At 35.7% G+C, this 21,944-nt stretch overlaps 2 protein-coding genes across 2 annotated transcripts; both read left to right on the forward strand.

The window, feature by feature from the left end:
- Nucleotides 1-521: 521 nt before the first annotated feature.
- tm4sf18 (transmembrane 4 L six family member 18) lies at nucleotides 522-7,019 on the forward strand. The gene is made up of 4 exons (XM_042005233.1): nucleotides 522-1,117; nucleotides 4,198-4,266; nucleotides 5,020-5,162; nucleotides 6,340-7,019. Exons 1-4 carry the CDS (start codon nucleotides 938-940, stop codon nucleotides 6,536-6,538), a joined length of 591 nt encoding a protein of 196 aa, XP_041861167.1. The 5' UTR covers nucleotides 522-937; the 3' UTR covers nucleotides 6,539-7,019.
- Nucleotides 7,020-9,429: 2,410 nt separating this feature from the next.
- Nucleotides 9,430-21,515, forward strand: LOC121652457 (ceruloplasmin). Its single transcript, XM_042005204.1, has 24 exons — nucleotides 9,430-9,764; nucleotides 10,704-10,948; nucleotides 11,031-11,243; nucleotides 12,145-12,318; nucleotides 12,402-12,493; nucleotides 12,890-13,052; nucleotides 13,181-13,319; nucleotides 13,404-13,543; nucleotides 14,383-14,523; nucleotides 14,626-14,670; nucleotides 14,774-14,988; nucleotides 15,403-15,553; nucleotides 16,388-16,600; nucleotides 16,995-17,202; nucleotides 17,622-17,761; nucleotides 18,577-18,705; nucleotides 18,936-19,042; nucleotides 19,119-19,174; nucleotides 19,262-19,333; nucleotides 19,670-19,761; nucleotides 20,402-20,541; nucleotides 20,637-20,693; nucleotides 21,026-21,131; nucleotides 21,238-21,515. The coding sequence occupies exons 1-24, from the start codon at nucleotides 9,604-9,606 to the stop codon at nucleotides 21,255-21,257; spliced, it is 3,219 nt and encodes a 1,072-aa protein (XP_041861138.1). The 5' UTR covers nucleotides 9,430-9,603; the 3' UTR covers nucleotides 21,258-21,515.
- The last annotated feature ends 429 nt before the right edge of the window (nucleotides 21,516-21,944 follow it).

Genomic DNA, 21,944 nt, shown 5'->3' on the forward strand with positions numbered 1-21,944 from the left:
GTCATCGTTAGCTTGACACATAACAATACTGACAGATCTTTGGGCCTCTTAAACAGACTCTGACATGTTGTGATAAAACTTCCCTTTTAGGGAACACTTTACTTTATTTCAAAGGTGCAATTCCAAACCACATCACTGCATGTATTGCAGCGTCATGGCCCCCTTAGTAAGAGTCCAAATCCCAGACCCATTGTTTAGTGAAAGTACTTGCAAAATTATCACCAGGGGGAAAAAAATAAATAACATAAACCAGAGGAAACCCAAAATTTTGTTTTACTGTATTTTCCTGTTTCAAATGCTCACAATACATAAATGTTGAAGAAAAAGACATAATAAAGTACCACTATCCCAACTTTTGGGCTTACCAACAGTGTTTAATTAATATATTTTTTTAGATTAAACTCTTAATTGCAGCTAGATTGTATTAACAGGGTACAACACTGAATATCATGCAAACCAAATGCATTAGAAAAAATGCACTGATTGTGTATTTAAATGTCATTTACTTACTGTGACGGAGTCACTGGGGGGGAAATTCATTTCTCTACAGCACTGTGTTACTCCAAGCTTTCTAAGACGATGTGGAAATCACAGTCACATGCACACACATACACATGTGCATGTCTGCGCACACACACACACACACAGGCTCACGCTTGTTTTTTTTTACTTTTTTTTTTATAAATCTTCACTGAGCACTGTTCAGCTATTGGTCAGCCTCCTTCCTGTGAGAGTTTCCTCATGCACATTGTGTCATGGTAGAAACTAATTTATACACACTGTTGTACACACAACCAACAGGCTTGCGTCACTTTTTTTTTGTTTCCTGTTTCCCCAGCTGTTCTATCCTTTTCCTCCTCTCTTTCTCTGCCCTCCTCAGTCCATTCCAGCTCTGCACTTTCATCTGTGTGGGTGTGATTGTGTTTTTTGGGTTGACATGTGTTGTTCGGTTGGTTTTGCCCGGTCCTTGGGCCTGGCTCTTCTGCCCCTGGCCCTCTGCTGTATCCTGGCCAACCTGTTGCTGCTGTTTCCGATGGGAGACATCCGCCACATTCAGCAGGGTCGCTTGGCCATCTACACCTGGTACTTTGGTGGACTTGGAGGTGGGGGGCTTTTGGTGAGTGGAAAATAATCATTTAATGATTATTATTTACATTATGTTGTATTTTTAGATTTATACACATATGCAGAAATTTAAACTTTGGTGTGATCAGATTGAGATCGTAGCATCTCCAAAAGGTATTTGGTCAGTATCCGCCATATACATGTGTTTCTGGTTATAGTGACTAATTGGAAAAATAAGGTGTTAACAACTGCTTCTTTATATTTTTACCAAACCAAATACAGTAAATGGGTGGGAGGTTGCTATAATAGTAACAACAGTGTAATCTTGAGTATAAACCAGGACCAACTCATTATATTACCATCTATGTCTATATCTGTGTATCTATGTCTGGATCTATACATAAAATGAAAAATTGTGGCAGATTAGTAATCCCTTAAAGATTTGTTGCCTGGCAACACTGAAAGCGTGATGTGAAGAGAAAAATTTAGTGAAACAACACTGATGAAATTAATTTTGTATGTGGAACCAACAATATAAATGAGTTTCTTTGAAAGGATTTGAACCATGTGACTCTGAAACTCTCCACTGAACAAGCGCTGCAGATAAACTCCTTTGAAAGAGCTTCATGGTCACTGAACACTAGTGTCACCTCCCTTCCTGCCTTATTCAGAGAATACAGCTGGTACATGTAGATAAAGCTGTAACTGTGTTAAAGTGCACGGACGGACATCTCCTTTTGTCTTATATATATATATATGTGTGTATATATGTGTGTGTATATATATATATATATATATATATATATATATATATATATATATATATATATATATATATATATATATATATATATATATATATATCTTCTTCAACACCCTTCACTCTGAGTTTACACTTGTTCAGTGAGAACAATAGGGTGTTGTGTAAGTCCACAGTTAATCCGTCTGCTCTGCATGCTGCTGATCTGATGGGTTTATGCTCTGAGCAGAAAGGAGCTGTTCTTTTAGTTTGGTTTTTGTTGAGCAACAGAGGATAGATTGTATTTTTCAGACAAGATTAACCTTGTTGACTGGCAGATATATTGTTCAGCAAATTAGTGTGTTTATCAAAACATCAGACAAAAAAAAATTGAGATAAATTAAATATTAAACGTATCACCTCGGATTAATTGAAAGCAACTGAAAGCTTTTCTCTGCTTCTTATGTTTAATTTCATTAAGTGTGCAACAGGTTTTACCAGCTTTGTAAAGAACTTTATGAAACGGTTGACCATTTCAAAACCTGAAGTCTTAATAAAAGATTGTCTTAATCTTTCTTCTTTGTTTGGCCTTTTTTTTCTTTGATAAAATGACAGAATACAAAAGAGTCAAAGAGCAAGCTGAACCCTTCTGAGGGAACATCTATCTTTAGCTCGCTCCCTTCCTCTCATGTTTGCTTCCTCCCTCATTTTTCCTACTCTCTCCCTTTCTTGCTGTGTGTTTCCCTTCATGCTGTCAGTCACTCTTTCACAGCTTTAGGGTGACATCCAGGATGTGCGCCCCTGCTCTGATGTCTGTTTCATGTGTGTAAAACCTTGGGAACTTCCGTCCTCCTGTTAGGATGTGATTTAATGTTTTCAAAAAGGGGATGACAGCAACACAGGAAAGAGCTGGAGAAGAAAGGGGCAGTGAAAGAATAATAACATAGAATATCTCTAAATCAAACAAATATATATTGATTTAAAAGGGTATACCCGAGGGTATTCAGCTGGTTGCATGATAACACTACAGCTAGATGTTTATCTGTTTACTGTAAATTTTAACTTATTCCAGAAAGCCACAGTTTTAGAAGCTGGTCCTGGCACAGTATAATGGATCAAAGTAAAATTTTAAGGATACAGTTTAGGTTTTATCATTAAATTTAGAAAAACATTTTAATTCAGTAAAATTCTGGGTAGAGACAATGGGAGAGAAGATTCTTAAAAAAGATACCTCAAATAAAATGAGGCTCAGGGTGGGGCAGCCATCAGCTTTGACCAAATGGGGTGATAGGAAAGGAGGAAAAGAAGGAATGGTACTAAGAGAATGAATTTTAATTACATGAACCTCTGATTAGTCTTTTAGCACCAACAACAGGTCATTTCCACCTGAACAGATTTGCTTTACCATACTAGGGTGTAACAATACACTGATACAACCCAACAACCAAAATTTCTTATTTTAATCTAATATGAAAAATACAGATGCCCACAGGTGTGGTGTGTAACTAAAATAATGCATTGATCATTAAAACCATGTTCTAAAAATATTTTTCAAGCTCAATAGTGAAATTTACACTATTTTCTGCTTTAATGTATATGAGAGAAAACTGTTCTTTTACTTTGCTTTTGCATTATGTAAACCTTTTATGGCTTAATATACAAAATGTGGCACCGTTTATTTTTTAATTTGACATATTGTTTTTTAACCTAATCTCTGAGTTCAGGAATAAAAATATATTTTGTTACTTTAGTTGCTTTTTGTGATTTGAAATGAATGAAGGTTTCATATCGTCTCAATCAGTCACTGGCTACTGAATAGATTTAATATTTTGTCACGATCAATCTTGTGATTAATACTTCTTTGTCTCAGTTGTGCAGGTGGCAGCCTCAGCTCTACTCTGTGATTATTTTATTTTAACAACACAAAATGTTTCGTGCATTAAATTTGGATGAACTACAGACTAGGTTGTAGTTCAGCTATAGACTGAGCAAATAACAGCTGAGACAACAACAGTATTTCTGTTGTTTTTGAATTGATGTTTTTATTAGAATTGGACTCTAGTTAGTTATTATAAGTGTTATTTGGAGAAAGTGTTGCTGCAGGGTCCTTAAGTCTACTGTAGATGGTGCTGCATGTTTTTTTCCCTTCATCAATCAAGGCAATTAATCAACATCCCCCTCCTCCTCCTCTGTCCCCCAACAAAAAAAAAGAAAAAAAAAATTACATTACCAGTCAAAAGTTTGGACATACTTGCCCAGTTGGTAGTGTATATATATATATATATATATGTATATATATATATATATATTTAAAAAAGCTAAAACCCAATAAGAAAGTAGAAATTCTTTGCATGGAAACTGTAGTGAAGCCATGTCTTTTGTTGTTCTTCTAGATGCTGATTCCTACTGTGGTGTTTATTACTCTGGGGAGATGCAGCTGCTGTTGGAACGAGAGCTTAATGGTAAGAAATATTCCATGCTTTGACTGGTGCTCAAAATACACAGTAGGCACATTCTGTACCAAAAAACTGATACTATCTGATAACCATCCATCCAAAAGTCATAATTTTTAGGCTTATTTTTATCTGTTGTTTTCTTTTCTTTACATTTTTTGTGGTATCTCCGACTAATGCTGCTGTTTTGCTGTTATTACTGAGTTTTTTCTTTTCTCATTCCTTGGAGAATAAGTTGTCTCTAAGCAAGACAAGACTCCTTCCTATGTGTAGAGTGCAAATTCTAGTTCTTGTATGATTATTCAACAAGGGTCCCATTGTTAGGTAACACACAGCAAAGTAAGCAAGGCTCACTCCATTCAAGACACATGCACAATTGGATTTGTGTGTGTGTGTGTGTGTGTGTGTGTGTGTGTGTGTGTGTACTTGTTTTTCCTATGTGATGGGGACATAAATTTACCCACACATCAACTTATGTGTGATTTTTGAGGGTTAACACTTGGTTTTATGGTTGGGTTAGGATTACGTTGGGGCTAGGTAAGGGGCTTGTGTCAGTGTATTGTATATCATGGGAAATTTACATCTGTTGAAATGTGTGTATGTGCATGTGTGTCTGTAGCAGCTGCATCTGAAGCATGAAAAGGATGAGTGAAACAGCGAATAATCGTACATACAGACAGAAAGTCACAGAAGTACACATTCACAGAGGTGCCTAAACATGTGCTTAATCTTCTTAAAAGGTCTCTTTGTGTTGCTCCACAGATGTGTGGGTCAGTGCTGGCAGCTGTCATCGGGCTCGTGGGGTCTGGATACTGTTTCATCGTTTCAGGGTTTGCCTTGTTGCAGGGTCCCCACTGTTTCACCTCGTTTGGATGGACAAATCCCTTTGCAGACCAGGGCGGCAGGTAAGGACATACTAAACTGTGCTGTCCATTAGAAAACAAATACATCTGTGAAGTCATTGTCCTGTCACAGTACCCAGTTCTCTCCAAACTTTAGCTGTAATGTTTTAATGCATTACAGCAAATACAGAATGTAATACAGTTTATTTTTTGTCCAAAGTACAGATTGTTTTTTTTTATTTTAATGTCTGCTTGAGCTCAGAGATAAAATTATATTTCATATTTTAGTTGCCTTATGTGATTTGATATGAATTGAACTGATTGTGTTACTTAATTAATGGGAAACAACAACTGCTTTTTTTAAATCACTGTTGATGTTCATCTGTTAACACTGACCTGAATGCTCCAAAGCAGCACTAAATGTTTACACACAATTTCTGCATTTTGGATTTGCTTTATCAATATGAATAATGAAATTTCATTGCAATATTTACTTAACTTTAAGATCTGTTAAGGACCAGAGGCTATATTATTTTTATACTTTTTGTTTTATTAAATCTTTAGATGTTAAACCTTGACCAAGTGTGTGTGTGTGTGTGTGTGTGTGTGTGTGTGTGTGTGTGTGTGTGTGTGTGTGTGTGTGTGTGTGTGTGTGTGTGTGTGTGTGTGTGTGTGTAACACAATTAGAACATTATTTCTCTGATTCACTGCTAATTTCTCACAATAGCCACTCTTTCAATTCTAACCTATCAACCACTTTCGTTTGAGCTTAACTATGTTGTTTATTTGCTGCTTGAACCAGGCATTAGTGGTTAAGTTTGAATATGAATATAAACAATGAGAATAACTCCTGTGAAACACCTTATTTAAGTAGTTGTAGGGGCTGTCTTTATATAAAGATCTTCTTTTCTCAACCATTCAGACATGTTTAGCTTTGTAAAACAAATTTTTAAAGTACTCTCAAAAGTGTATCCCAACCATGGCCATTTTGGCAGATAAAATATCTTGGATTTTTGTTCCTGGTAGGGATACACAAGGTCAGGAAAAAGACCCCTCGACATATTTACTTCCTGGGGAAAATTTCAGCAGTCAACACACAACTAGGCTGCAATCTGCATAAAAAAGAATAGCAGCATATATTCATTTCTCATAAATCTAACTTCTTTTTTATTATCTTTATTTTTTTTTTCCTTTTTGCTGTGTGTCTTATTCTAAACTTGTCACTTTATTTGTGTTTCAGGTATCTTTTGCAGCCAGAGACTTGGGCACGGTGTCTCCAACCACTTCATATTGTAGAGTGGAATGTCACTTTGCTGTGTGTCTTACTGGGACTTGCTGTCCTGGAGTTCATCATTTGTCTCCTACAGCTGGGAAATGGTTTAGTCAACGCTATCTGCCGACCCTGCTGCTATAAACAGGAGTATAGTCTTAATGCTTAGATTGGCACACATGTACCTGTATGTACACTCGACTACACTTGTATTAAAAAACTTATATTCACATACTTTCATGGACAACATATATAAACACAAACAGTTCAATAATGGGCACAAGCACATGTGAAAGTCTGTTCACATAGACCCATCACACCGTCATGGATTTGCATGTAAGCACAGTACAAACTTTCTACTAAAACACATAAAAATGTGCTATCATGAATATGTGACAACAATGTTAGAAGTTATCAGACACCAATGTCTTAAACATAGGCCATAGAGGCTCCTCTCTCACTTTATTAATTTGTTATATGGTTTACTTTGGTGTACTTTGTACAGTATCCTTACAACTCTAGCTACACTACCAACACAATGGAGAAACCTCAATCAGTCATTTCACCAGCACATGGTATCAAGTTATTGATATATAACTGTTAACTGCAAAAAAACAAAAAAAAACAAAAAAAAAAACAAAAAAAAAACAGTGGATTTTGTAAGAATTTCTTTAGAGATGCCTAGAGATCTTCTTACAAGATGGACTGCATATTTCAATAATTTCACTTTTTGAATGTGTCATCTTGAACAGACAGGGGTGTCCTAACCCGTATGTTTTATTTGTGTGTTTCTACATTTGTTTTAACTTCCAGTACCTTTTGATGTAAAATGTTTCTTTGATGTCTTACAGATGCTAGCTTAGTTTTAACTGACATTTTATATATATTTTAGACATATTTTTTATAATGTATGGATTATTCATGCTGCCTTGAATAAAAAAAAAACTATTTCCATTTTATGAATCCAGAGTTATTTATTTATTTATTTTCATTTTTGCCAGAAGTTTTTCAGCCAGATCACCCAGAAATCCTAAAAATTCGAATTTCTGTGAAAAATAGTAATTGGTTTATTATAGTTTGTACTCAACTCTTAAACAGTTCGATTCTGTTCTGTCCTTCCTTGTAGGTGGCTTCATTTTTGCACTCCCAGTCTAGTCTGTTTTCGAGCTGAACTCCCAGGCATTTGCAGTCCTCCATCATCACCTCTGTTCCTTCTAAAATCCACCGTCTTCTCTTTTGCTTGTGTTCAAGATAAGGTGACTGCTTTCACACCATCCTATCCTATCCAAACTGACCAAGTTTTTCTACTCAGCTTCTTGTCCATCACTGATACACCCCACAACTGCAGAGTAATCTGAGTATTTCCGCAGATGACAGGACTCAGAGTTGTATTGGAAGTCTGAGGTGTACAGTGTAAAGAGAAATGGGGGCACCCATTTGTATTTTCTGGAGCTTTTTTCATAGCAGAGCAGCTGAATTCTGTTAAAAGCATTTGTGAAATCAAAGAACATGATTCTAACAATGCCTAAATTGTCCAGATTAGAGTGGGCTTGCTGAAGCAGCTAAATAATGGCATCTTAACCTAAGCTCATTAAGATATGCAAACTGTAATGGGTCCTGAGACGTGTTCACTTGCAGGTTGAGGTGAGCCAATAACAGACTTTCGTGATGTGACTTTCTTTTTTTCATTTAGGTAAGATGGATGTTAGTTTTTAGGCACTGGAACAAGGCAGGATCTCTATTACAGCATAGGAATTCTTTTCTGATTGGGTGGTGTTAGTTACTCTCCACAGGTTTTCAGAACCCTGGGGCTGACACAGTCTGGCCTATGGCCTTGTTCGGGTTCAGTCTGTCCAATTGCTTCTTCACCTGACTGCAGGAGACAGGCTGGAGGAGGTGACAAACGAGGTCAAAGAAGGATGAGGTTGTGTTAAGGTCCATGACTGAGCTACAGGGTGACAAAGTTAAGGGCAATATGACAACATGCTCTCACTTTTAGGGATCTCATTAATTTTCGTCCTCCTACTAAAGTGCCCATGTTTTAAGCTGTTTTATATGGTAAAATACAGTCACTCTATTCATTATAAAATACACTTATCAGTTTACAGAGAGAGCCACTTTGGCTCTCAAAGGCTCTCAAAACTGGTGTCCATAGCTTCACATATTTAAATCCAACATTTCTGTAGAAATGGGCAGGAGAAAAACAAATGGGGTGGTCAAAATGCAGTATTGCGTACTTACCAAAGGTTGGAGTTTTGTAATCAGCTCCTGGACAAATGGACTTTCCAGAGTTGCCTGTTAGTGATGATCTGGTTCAGGACCCAAATTGAGCCTTTTAAATAAAGCTATTCCAAGCACTTGTTTTTATTTATTTATTTTTGTAAAAATGATCAATTAGACCATGATACAAAACTTTACTAATAAAAAAAAAATTATTTAATTACAATTAAGCAAGGCACTTGCCAGGAATTAAGCATCTGCTTGTATCATTGGATAACAGTATTGTTTGTCAAAATTAATCTTTGGTTAAGCATCATGACCTTGTGTTATTGTTATTTATCTGAAAACACAGAAAACACTAATAAAAAATCATGTTCTTAGTTCCAACCAAAGAGAGATTAGTACAATACAAAGTTAGCTAACAAATAGTAGCAGGTGTCTTCTTTCAGATGCTTCTGTTAGGAGACTGAGTCATCTTTTCTAGTCTCTTCCACTTCAACAAATATCTACACAACATTAATGTTTAGTGAGTCCAAAACTAGTACAGATGAGTGAAATGATTTCTGCTGCATTTTAATGTTAATGCTTTACTCTAAATCAGATCTGTTTTAAAGCGCAGAGCCTCAAAAATCAAAAGTCATAAACCATTTAAATTAGATGAAGGGTTAATGGTTAGATATTTCAGATAAACTTTGCTTTCTTGTGTAAGTCCAGCCTGGCTATCATATCTGTTTGTTAGTTTAGCCCAGATCCCTCTTGGTGGTTTGTGACCTCATTGCCCTGTTGGCTGATTCAGCTGTGTGTCAGCTAAGGCTGTATAAAAACACAGAGGGTCTAAAGCTTGGACAAACAGACTGACCAACAACTTACCGTCTTATATTCCATTGTGTTTTCATCTTTATCATCTGCTAGAATACTGGACAAAAAAAACAAAACAAAAAAAGACTCATTGTTCTCTGCTAGTTTTTGTTTTTATTTTTCCAGTTGAAGAAGCACCAGCAGTGTATTTCCAAAATGGATAGATTTGGGTTAAGAACTGTATTACTGTTATATTGTGCAGTAATATGTGTTTCTGGCATGAAAAGAGAATACTTTTTCAAGATAGAAGAAGTATCTTGGAACTATGCACCAAGTGGGAAGAACATCATTCAGAACCTCACGCTGCAGGAAGATGCGTAAGTACAAACATGGCGAATTGTCTCTTACAAATAATTTAATCCTTTGATGCAGGTTGTCAGACATTTTTTTCCCCGGGGCAAACCTGAGTTTACATATGCAAAGACACACTTGTAGGTTCAGATAAAAAGCATATCTTTGCAAATTTACAAGCTGTTATGTTAAAGAGTGATAGCTACACCAACACATAAATACAGACTACAGACTAAAAATTATTCTGGTATATATAGCAACATCTTGCTCAAAATTCATGGACCAAATTTGAAGAGAAACCAAATTTGAAGAGGTTAAAGTATTTCTAAGATATGGGGTCATTTCCTGTTAGTTATGAACCAATTAGTTATGAACAAATGATTTTAAATGTTCTGAATTATGTCAAAACCTTTGGGAGACTTGACCTGAAGATTAACTAAGCTAATTTGAATATTTGAAAAAAAAAAACAAAAAAACAAAAACACACTCAAATGACAATAAGAACAAAACTTATTTGATGGAAGTGATGCTCTTCAATGTTATTATGGCTATTACAAATTCTTTTAGGTTTTGTGAACAGGGAATCACCATCATAGCTTTGTGGTATTTAAGTAAACAGCTGTGTTTATTTTTCATGCTGTAATATCCACTCTTGAAAATGCGTATTACAGAATTAACAAGAACTTTGAGGTAACTTTTATGTTTTTACGTGAAGGACATATTCACACTCAAGTCATGTTTTCTCTGATGTAAAGTAAGGAAATGGTTTTCTCAAGTTAATTTTTTATGCTATGAGCACCACAAACCGAAGGGCACCTAATTACATTAAATTCAATACAACAGTCATATATCTCCAAAATGGAGTTATACTGAAATGTCTAAAACGACCTCAGGTAAAATATTTATTTTATATTTTATTTTTGTATGACAAGTATAATGTAACTTGTCCATATGTGTTTCTGCAGACAAGCCTCAGTATTTTTAACAAGAGGTCCCCAACGTATTGGCTCTATCTACAAGAAAGCAGTTTATAAGCAATACAGCGACGCCACCTACAGGACAGAAGTAACGAAGCCAGAATGGCTGGGCTACCTGGGACCTCTGTTGATGGCTGAGGATGGAGATACAGTAATTGTCCACTTAAGAAACTCAGCATCCAGACCATACAGCATCCATCCACATGGACTGAACTACAGCAAAGGCAACGAGGGTGAGGAACGAACAAACAGATGAAATGTTAGTGGTATTTTATCAGTTTGATAAGTGCTTGACCCACATGTGGTTTCCTACAGGAGCCTTGTATCCAGATGGCACTGATCAAGCGCTGAAGAAGGATGACTCAGTGGCTCCTGGTACAACATTTACTTATGAGTGGACCCTCCCAGAATCCCACAGCCCAGCATCTGAGGACAGTAACTGCTTGACCAGGTTCTATCACTCTCATGTGCGCCCACCAAAAGACATCAACTCAGGACTGATAGGTCCCCTTCTCATCTGCAAGAGAGGTACCCTTTGAACCATATTATATCCAGTGAAGAATACATTTTCTGGAAAGCTCTAATACTTTCTGAGATATTGCACTTGCATTTTTGTAAATTATAACCTAATATGGACTTCATCCAGATTATGACAGCTGTAGTTACAGTCTTCTTAATAGATTAATGTTCATAATTTAAAAGATAGTTTTACAATAGATGCAGAACTGGTGAAATAAGCTTTAAAATGTAATGCTATCTTGCTTATCCCTAAATGGAAATTAATAATAGAAATGCTGCAAAACAAGTATGTATGCTTTTCACATAGGAAGTGCACTGCAAGTAAACTACTTTTATGTATTTACTCAGGCAACATGGAAAATATGAGTATTTTACTCTTTATAAAGTATTTTTTACTAAATAAAGGATATGAATATTGTTGTTGTACAATTGATATCATTCCACAGATCCAACCTAAATTCATTTAAATACTATACAACAGATTAGTCTACTGATAGATATTATTAAACCTTCGTTAGTCCTGCATTTTAGTCCTTCCATCTCATTTTCTTCATCCATTCCTTGACAGTTTCTGACAAGTTACAAGAAAGTTTGTTTGACTTTTGCTCATTAGTACAATGTAGTTAAAGGAAGAAAACACATATTTCAGTCATTGTGTGTTTTTACATTAGAGCACCATATAAGATGTAAAAAATAAAAGAGCAGCAACAACAAAAAATTTTGGCATTGATCCACTTATTGCAGATTGAAAAAAAACAGATAATTTTTAACTTTTTACTAATTTAATACAACGAATGGGCCAGATTTAACAAAAGATCATCCGTTTATGTAGAAATTAACAGCAGCTTGTATGACACTGATTTGCCAGTCGATGCCAATCGTGAGTCGTCTTCTCTCCTTTGCTTTATAGGAACTCTGGACGTGCATGGTGATAGGTCAGCAGACTACACGTATGCTATGCTGTTCATGGTGTCAGATGAGAACTTCAGCTGGTATCTGGATGAAAACATCAGGACATACATCACAAATCCTGCCAAAGACCTAAAGGAGGATGAAGATTTCATTGAGAGTAACAAGATGCATGGTGAGGAAGAAGCCACAGACACACACAAACATATACACATGCTTACAAATAATATACTTTTTAATCCTGAGTGTGTATTGCAGGAATAAATGGTTTTCTGTATGGTAATTTACCTGGACTGAGCATGTGCCAAGGCAACAAGATCCACTGGCATATGATTGGATTAGGCAATGAGGTAAGAATAATTATCAGAACTATATTAAAACCCTAAATTAATGCTATATCCATATGCATATATTGTCAACAAGCACTTCAGTAGAGAAAAACAACAGCTTTTCAATAGAATGTTTTATTAATACATATAACATAATCTTTAAATATTTTAGGATTATTGCTTGTTTTGTTTGAGAAGATCTCAAAAAGATTTTGTGAAGGTTGCCTGCCATTGATATTGTGTGGATTATGGCCTTATGCTTATGTTTAGAAACTAAATCACCAAGCACGTGGAAATATTAATCTTAACAGTTAAAAAAAAATGAGATCAAAGGTTTTATATTTCTGCATTTAAGAAACAAAAGTGTTGCTTGTATTTTAGGAACTTACTAGCATAATTCTGATGATTTTCATCTAGGTGGACATACATTCAGTTCATTTCCATGGCCAGATCTTGACTACTCTGAACCATCATACAGACACAGTCAGTCTTTTCCCAGCCTCCAGCACTACAGCCGAGATGGTGGCTGACAACCCTGGACACTGGCTACTCACATGCACTGTCAATGACCATTTGATGGGTAAGATCATTTGCCTCAACATAAAGTTGATTACTCCATCAGCTCCATCATCATGATGATCCAGGACAAAAATATTTTGATGGCTTTTGCTAATATTTTTGTTCGTTTTCATTTATGGTTGCATCCAGCTGGAATGCAGGCTTTATTTGAGATCAAAAAGTGCTTTCCAAATGTCCATAAGCCCCGGCCTCATGGTGAGCTCAGACAGTTCTTTATTGCCGCCGAAGAAGAGGTCTGGGACTATGCTCCTACAGTACCTAGAGAGAGGTTGGTTCATTCAGTAATTATGCCTAATTTCTGTTAAAAACAAAAGCTTTCTCTACACTAACTGCACTTTTTTTGTATGTGTAGTGAGGCAGGCACATTTGTAACCAAAGGTCCAAACCGCATCGGAAGCCGCTATAAGAAGGCCCGCTATGTGGAATACACTGACAACAGCTTCACAACAAAGATGCTACGCAGCCCAGAGGAGCAACACCTTGGAATTCTGGGTAATCAAAGCATATGAGTTTAATGCACGTTATTTGATCCAATCCCAAAATTCTTCCACTGGTCCAACCCCTCCACTATAAAGCTGCTCCCAATAAGAATCATCACAATAGATCATTTAGTTTCATCTCCCTGTGTCCTCTACATCGTCTTCTGTCACCCCAGCACCAGGGTTGACTTTAATCTGGGTAACGTCTCATGTCCAAATAATAAGTTAATTGAATTAATTATGTAAATAAAATTGAAAAAGGAAATGTTGTTCTCATCCGTGACTTGCCTGTACCCATGACATTCCATAAATGTAGTTTTAATGATGAAATGAAACAACTGTTTTGCTGATCACCTACACAGGTCAGCAACATGTTGGAAACTTGACAGATTTTGACTGAATAATAAATATCTCAGACTTATGCAATACCTTTAAAATCTTGATTTTAGTTTCTTAAAAACACTGAGCTCCTCAGTCACCTGTTAACCAAACACTTCTACACTGCTTCTTGTATATTTGCAGTCTATATATTCTGTTCTTTTCTCTAAAAATTACTCTGTAATTAGCATAACTGGGAAAATGTGGGTTTCAAAGTTTTGCCCAAGGACATTATAACATGTAAAAGGGATTTGGATAGAACAATTAGTTGTCCAATTAGAAGATGGTCATTACCTGAGCCATAGCTGTTGTCTGTTGTTGTGCTGATTTTCATTTATTGTCTTAATTGTCCTGATTTTGAAAACTATTTATATTAAAAATGATCTCTTATCATTACCCCATCTAATGGGCCTTTATATTAAATTCCTGACAATCTGCTTTTTGTGACTTTGTTGTGCTTTTTAATGTCTCCAGGTCCTGTGCTGCGAGCTGAAGAAAAAGACACCATCAAGGTGGTGTTTAAGAACAAAGCCAGCCGACCTTACACGATACAGCCACATGGAGTACAGTACAGTATAGAACAAGATGGGACACTCTACTATAATGAGCTGGAAGGTTAATCTATGCAAAAGACTGCTATCGGTGTACAAACTAATTAACATTCCTTTTCCACTATCACAATCCACCATCTGAACTCCCTACTCTTCTTTTTGTCAGAATCATACACAGCAAAGAAACTACGGGAGCTCAAAAATGAGCCAAGTAAGTTAAAATCTGTATTTCAGAACCAGTTAGTGTTCTTTTCAAATGATTTTGTCATACTATTATCATTAACTCTCCCTTCTTTGTAAACGTATGACTGCAGGAATAGTGACTCCTCCTCCCGCTGCTCAGGTGAGACCTGGGACAGTGTACACGTATGAGTGGTCGGTTCCTGTCGGGGCTGGTCCTGTAGATGGGGAGGCTGACTGTCTGACCTATCTGTACTACTCTGCTGTGAACCCTGTTGAAGACACCAATTCTGGGCTGGTTGGGCCTCTCCTTATCTGCCGACCTGGATCTCTGAAGAAAGAAGTACAGGTGAAGAACTGAGAGATTAATTGACCCTTTTGACCCTGTTATTAAGGCTTTCGGTAAAATAAGTTGAGTTCCATTAACTGTAGTATTTTCAGTCCAGGTTTGAGGGACTGGGGTTATAAAGTGGTAAGCAGTGTTGCCTCACTGCAAAAAGCTAATTAGCTGTAGCATTTTACGTGTTGTTTTTGTGTTTGTCCTGTGCCTGCAGTTTTGCTTAGTTTTGGTTTCCTCTAAATATCCAAAGATTTCCACAAAAGGTTCATTTGTGATTTCTGAAATGCCCAAAGTTGTGAGTATGAATAAGTCTGCGAATGCGAATGGTTGTGAATGGTTATCAGTGCAAATATTGCCGTGTTTTACATTATTTTACATACAGGTGACATTTTACCCCTTTGTCCTATCTTTCATCTCACACAGAAAAATTATAATAAAGAGTTTCACCTCATGGCCACAGTGTTTGATGAGAACCTCAGCTGGTATCTGGATGAGAACATCAAGACTTTCACCACCACTCCTAAAACCGTCAACAAAGAGGACGAAGGGTTCATGAAGAGCAACAAAATGCATGGTGTGTAGAGTATGAATTTCATCACTCGACTTATATGAACATCACCTTTAAAGGGAAGTCAAAATTCATATAAATAGCTCATAATCACCTGGGTATCAATAGGCTTCGCAATTAAAATGAAAACAACAAACATCAAGACAAGTACAGTCTTAGACTCGGATCAGATCATATAAAAAGAAGAAATTAAAGATAAAATACATGCATTTTATTGAAAAATGCATAAAATGCTTTAAATGATAATTAAAAATGTTAAGTATCACATTTCCTGATGGTAAACTGTTCAAGTTAGGGATGCACACCTCCTTTCACAGTTAATCATAAAACCCTAAAATAAGTTTTAGCTTAGCTGATTATAGATATTTCATGGGAGACAGAATTCTGATCTTTTATAACACCAAGAATTATGACTGCCACTCTGATATAAGTGTTAATGGAGGTATTAAGGTTTTTTTAAATGAGACTTTGTGATGGAAAATAAATGACCAGCAGCTGTTTTAATATCATTTTAAAAGAGGCAGGTATACAGTATTCAGTTTTTAGGAGACAACTCTCTGAGATTTATTTTTGTGCATCTTCATCCTGAAAGTGACTAAAAATCTGCATAAAAATAAAAATATATTTTATAATGACAGGTAATTTGGCAAAGGAAATCTATGTAGAGCTCTGGCTTAGTTCCAATAAATAGATTTATTCTGCTGAAGAAATTCTTAATTGTTACTTGCTATTCATTTTCTCCGTTCTCCTACTGTATGTTTTTTATCCAACAGCAAAGTATTTTTATCTATTATCTTATTATGTCTGACCCTCTCTGTATTTCTGTGGTTTTCTTTTTAGCCATCAATGGGTTTGTGTATGGCAACCTACCTGGCCTGACCATGTGTAAGGGGGATAAAGTCACATGGCACCTGTCAGGCCTGGGTTCAGAGACGGACATCATTAGTCTTTACTTCCAGGGCAACCGCATCCTCTACCGCCAAAACAGACGAGACACTATCAGTGTTTTCCCACACATCTCTCACACTGTCACTATGGAGCCAGACAGCATGGGTATGTTTCTATTATACCTTTGTGGTAAACACAGAATTCAGTCATATTTGTAAAACTCAATTGTTTTTAACCGATGACATAAAATATATATTGATATAAATCTGAAAGAAAAATTCCAAAATACAAAGAGTTCATGGTAAAGGGAGAATGGCAGCCAGGCCATAAACAAAGAACCTAGCAGAAGCAAAACCTTGAAAAGTTAAACAAACCAGTGTTGTTGCAATATTAATTCTGGACCAAAATCAAATAAAGCTAAAAAGGACTATAAAGACACTTTGGTCAGATTCTCAACCCATAATTGATATTGGCATTAAAATTAGCAGTCATTTTACTGAGGTCTGTCCTAATATTAATGCATATATTACCTCAGATGTAATATTTCTGTGCATTTTAGGTGACTTTGAAGTGGTGTCTGCTACAGTGAACCATTATCGTAATGGAATGCGAGCCAATTACACTGTGCAGAAATGTGGCCTGTTTCAGCGTCAGGGTGAGGTGATGCTCCATTCGAAGACTTTCTACATTGCTGCTGTGGAAATGGACTGGGACTATTCTCCAAACCGCACCTGGGAAGCAGAGTTTTTCCGCGGAGCAGAAGAGAAGTAATATCTCTTAAACATAAAACAGTGGAAATGCAGTGGTGCTCTGTTTCATTAAATATCAGTTGTAAATTATTACACTTGTTCTCAAAAACATAATTGACTACAGTTTAGATTTTCCAACTTTTTATACAGAAAATCTAATATATTACAGATTTTCCTTTACTGCATATGAAAGCTAATAATTATACAAAGCCTAATAAATCTCATTCGTCAGTACCACAACACAATTGTCACACTGTAGTTTTAGTTAACACTGTGAAGTCAATACACCATCACCATGTTATAGATGCCACGTGAGCAAGATAAAATTGTCCAACATTGTTGTCCCTAAGTAGCCCAACAATTGTGATGAAGCACAGTTTGTTATTTTTCTAAAAGTGGTGAGCTGTTACTAAATAACAAATTCTCTCCTGCTGCAGCCATGCCATTGCGTTCGTGGACCAGACTGGTGGATTTATAGGCTCTCGTTACAAGAAGGTTGTCTACCGAGAGTTTACCAACGACAAGTTTACTAAGGCGGTGGAAAGAGCAGCTGATATGGAACACCTTGGCATTATGGGTAAAGTGGGAGTTCATGGGGTCATTGTATGTTTTGGTAGTTGGATTATCTGTTTAGAGGTGAGAATTAAAAAACAAGCATTTTCTTTATTTTTGTTTTAAAATGGAATAAAAAAAAGTAAAATTAAAAAAATAAAAATAACACGAAGGATTTTTTCCTGTTAACTGTTAAAACTAAATTAATGAAAATTTGAAATTTTCAATAAGAATTGTTGTTTTTTGGTTTGTAATTTAGTGATTTTATCTTTTGTTCTACAAAATATAAAACCAAAATTAAACCATTTAATTTTTTTGTTAATTCAATTTAAAAATAAAAATGCTTTATATTTCACTTTAGTTTTTTTATTAAAAAAATATTTACAAAAATCAAATACACACATAGAATCTTCAGTGTCCAAAACATATGTTAATTGCACAAATTTACTCTGACAAAAAGGACACCGGCGTTTGTGCAGCAAACATGGACAGATTTTTGTTTGTTTTGTCCTATTTTGCTTATTTTATGGTCCAGTTTTGTCTTTATTTAGTTGTATTGTATCCATTTATTGCATTTAGTGTATATTTGTGGTAATAATGCATCCCCTAAAGACTTTTTATTCATTTAGATTTTTTTTTCTTTCTTTTTTGTGACCTAATTCGATCGTTTTGACTCTCTGCAAAGTTTAATATATATATATATATATATATATATATACATGTTGGTTTATATTTTAGTGTTATTTTACCTCTCTTCACTTCTGGGAAAAGACTTGAAATTTGTTCACGAACAACTTATTCTGACACAACTAAGATTAAAAACATTTCCCTTCCTTTCAGGTCCAATGATTCATGCTAATGTGGGGGACAAAGTTAAAATTGTTTTTAAAAATATGGCATCAAGACCTTATTCTGTTCATGCCCATGGAGTCAAGACAGAATCTCCTGACGTGTATCAAACTAAACCAGGTAAAGTAATACCTAAAAATGATGGAAAATCACTTGCAATAACAAAAAGACTAAATGGATGTGACTTAATTCTGTTTCAGTTAGTATTTACAGTTTATTAGTTTTACTTCACAAATGATTTTGACCCTTTAGGAAGCATAAAAAAAAGCATTAAGTGTTTCTGTGCAGCTCTACTGGATAGTGTGCAACTTCTTCAATACATGTATGAAATAAAAGCTGATCTGTCACAGGTGAAACTCACACATACACCTGGTATGTCAACAAGAATACAGGACCTACCACAGAGCAAGAGGAGTGCTCTGTGTCCGCATACTACTCCACTGTAGATGTTGTAAAGGTGTGCTCAGACATGAGATTAAATACAGAGAAATATAAATACAAACACACTAACAAGTTTTTTCCCTTCCTGCCAGGACCTTTACAGTGGACTGATTGGTCCTTTGGTGATTTGCCGCCGTAGTTGGGCCAGGTGTGTATTTCTACATCCACATGTTGATGCAGTTTCCTTCAGTGTCTGATTTCATGATTTGTAACGCCGAAACTGTGCTGACTTTAGGAGTCTCGGACTAAAGAAGGAAGTAGAAGAGTTTGCACTGCTTTTCTTGGTTTTTGATGAGAATGAAAGCTGGTAAGTAGCAGGATAAAAGTAAAATAATGACTGTTCAGGCACAGAAAATAATGATTCCATTTTCAATTTATTTCATTTAACCATGTAACAATGGTAATGAATGAAATTGGATTGAGTGCCACTGATAAAACAAAAAGGAAATTAAAAAGGGAACGTTGGAAATGTTTAACATTTATTCTCAAGGGCAGACCTTATTTCAATATTACAGTATGTCGTTCTTAGAAAAATCTCGTCCTTGGCTACACTAATTATACATGTAAACTAACAAAAAGTTGCAATGTGACCTTAATTTTCCTGCAGAAGTTTCACAAACAAATGTATGTTGTGTTATTTCAGGTATTTGGAAGAAAATATCAGGAGACAAATCAGGACTCCTCGTCCAAACTTGAAGGATGATGAAGTCTTCATAGAGAGCAACAAGATGCACGGTGACATAAGCACACAAAAATCGAAGTATCTTTTTGACTGTAATTTAAATTATAAGGAAATCTAATATGTTCTTAATTAAAATCAAGTAAAAGCTTTTTGTAATCAATGAGAACTTTAAATGCTAAAACTAATTTTAAACATTCTAAGTTTTAAATTTTTCCAGTACTGTGTGTGTGTGTGTGTGTGTGTGTGTGTGTGTGTGTGTGTGTGTGTGTGTGTGTGTGTGTGTGTGTGTGTGTGTGTGAAATCTGGCGTGTCAGCTTATCAGTAAGTTCAGAAAATTTGCAAGTTACAGCATGCAATAGTTTAACTTGTTGCATAACACTTTATCTTGTTCTGTGTGTTTGGACAAAATGTTTCCTTTAGTTTCTTGCTCAATACACATATTTTGCAATTTCCAACTTTTCTGGACTGATATCATTAACAATGAAAACAAATAATTATTTTCTTTAAAAAAAAAACATATACTTCATAGAAACTTTGACATCAGTCCCCTTATTGACAAGTTTTAATAAGCTGTTATAATTCTTATAATAATAATAATAATAATAATAATAATAATAAAAATAATTCTAAATGTCCCAAAAATTACCTGCCAAAGGTTTTCTGACTATGTACTTTCTGCTTGTTTGTGTGCAGCCATTAACGGTTATGTGTATGGTAACCTGAATGGTTTGAACATGGAAGTGGGTGATAAAGTTTACTGGTACCTGATGGCAATGGGTAATGAGGTGGACATACACACTGTTCACTGGCATGGCCACAGCGTGGAATATAAGGTATACTGAACAAACAAACAAATAAAGAAAAAGACACTCAATTACACTTTTACAATAGTAAACAAATTTTATCAATTATTTTCTTTAATTCACAGCTGGGGGGAGGCCGTCACACTGTCGACTCATATGAGCTGTTTCCAGCCACCTTCCAGGTAAAACCTAAAAAAACTCCTCACTTTACTTCACTTCATGTAAGTTAGTCCTGTTTATTATTTTAAACCATTCTATACCAATAATTACTGCTTCAACATAACTCTTTTGGAAAGTTTTTTTGAATGTTAGCAGCAAATTAAAAAAGACATTTTTTCATTGTGTTAATAAGAATTATGTTTAAAATGATAGTTTCACAAAAATTTTAATTAAATCTAGTATAACAAACAAGCAAAATTTTTAAATCTTGAAAATAAATTAGTATATATATAACACAAATGGAATTGTTATCTAACCAGAATATAATGTGTTAACGTTGTCTCTTCCTGTCCAGACAGTAAAAATGCGTCCTCAGTATCCTGGTACTTGGCTGCTCCACTGTCACGTCATTGACCACATTAAAGCTGGAATGGAAACACTGTATACTGTCACTGAAAAAGGTAAGAAAGGCCTGAAGGCAGCCGCAGACAGTTGATAATAGTGCTCATCAGGATGCTGTTCAGTTGAAAAACCTATCTTATGTTCTTTTTTTTTTTCCCTCAACAGCTCAGAAGAGGGGACGCTGAATCCCTGAGGAAAAGGAATCCATAAGCAAGCAAACAGTGACCAGTTCAATGTTGATTTCTGTTTCCCAAATGTCTAAATGAGTTTATGAAATCAGTTCAATATGATTGACTACTGGCATAAGCTAGACACAGAATGCATCATTAATCATTCCATACTGAAATTTTTTAACATTCACCTTATGTTTCATGTTTTATGTTTCTGCAGAATCAACTCTAGACTGTTGTGAAAAAGGAAATATTAAAGCTGTAAAAATTTTACTAAAGACGTTGAATTTCGTGTGTGGAACACAGTAAACTGACAGGACAAGATACCCCAAGTGGGTTTACATGGCACAGTTTTATATATATATATATATATATATATATATATATGTGTGTGTGTGTGTGTGTGTGTGTGTGTGTGTGTGTGTGTGTGTGTGTGTTTATATGATCTGTAGATTTGTTGGCTCCACAGCCATGATGAGGATCTTGTGTTCCACCACATCCCACATCACATCATTGAGATCTGGGGACTGTGTAGGCCTTTGGAGTACTTGACCCCATTGTCATGTTCAAGAAACTAGCTTGAGATGATTTGATCCTGAACCTTTCAAGGGATCTACGTTTTCACACTGTTTACAACCAATTCTGACCCTACCATTTGAACATACAAAATCACTTGAACCTCCTTCTTCCCAATTCGGATGC

This window comes from Melanotaenia boesemani, chromosome 14, assembly GCF_017639745.1.
Source record: "Melanotaenia boesemani isolate fMelBoe1 chromosome 14, fMelBoe1.pri, whole genome shotgun sequence".
In the NCBI taxonomy this organism is placed as follows: Eukaryota; Metazoa; Chordata; class Actinopteri; order Atheriniformes; family Melanotaeniidae; genus Melanotaenia; species Melanotaenia boesemani.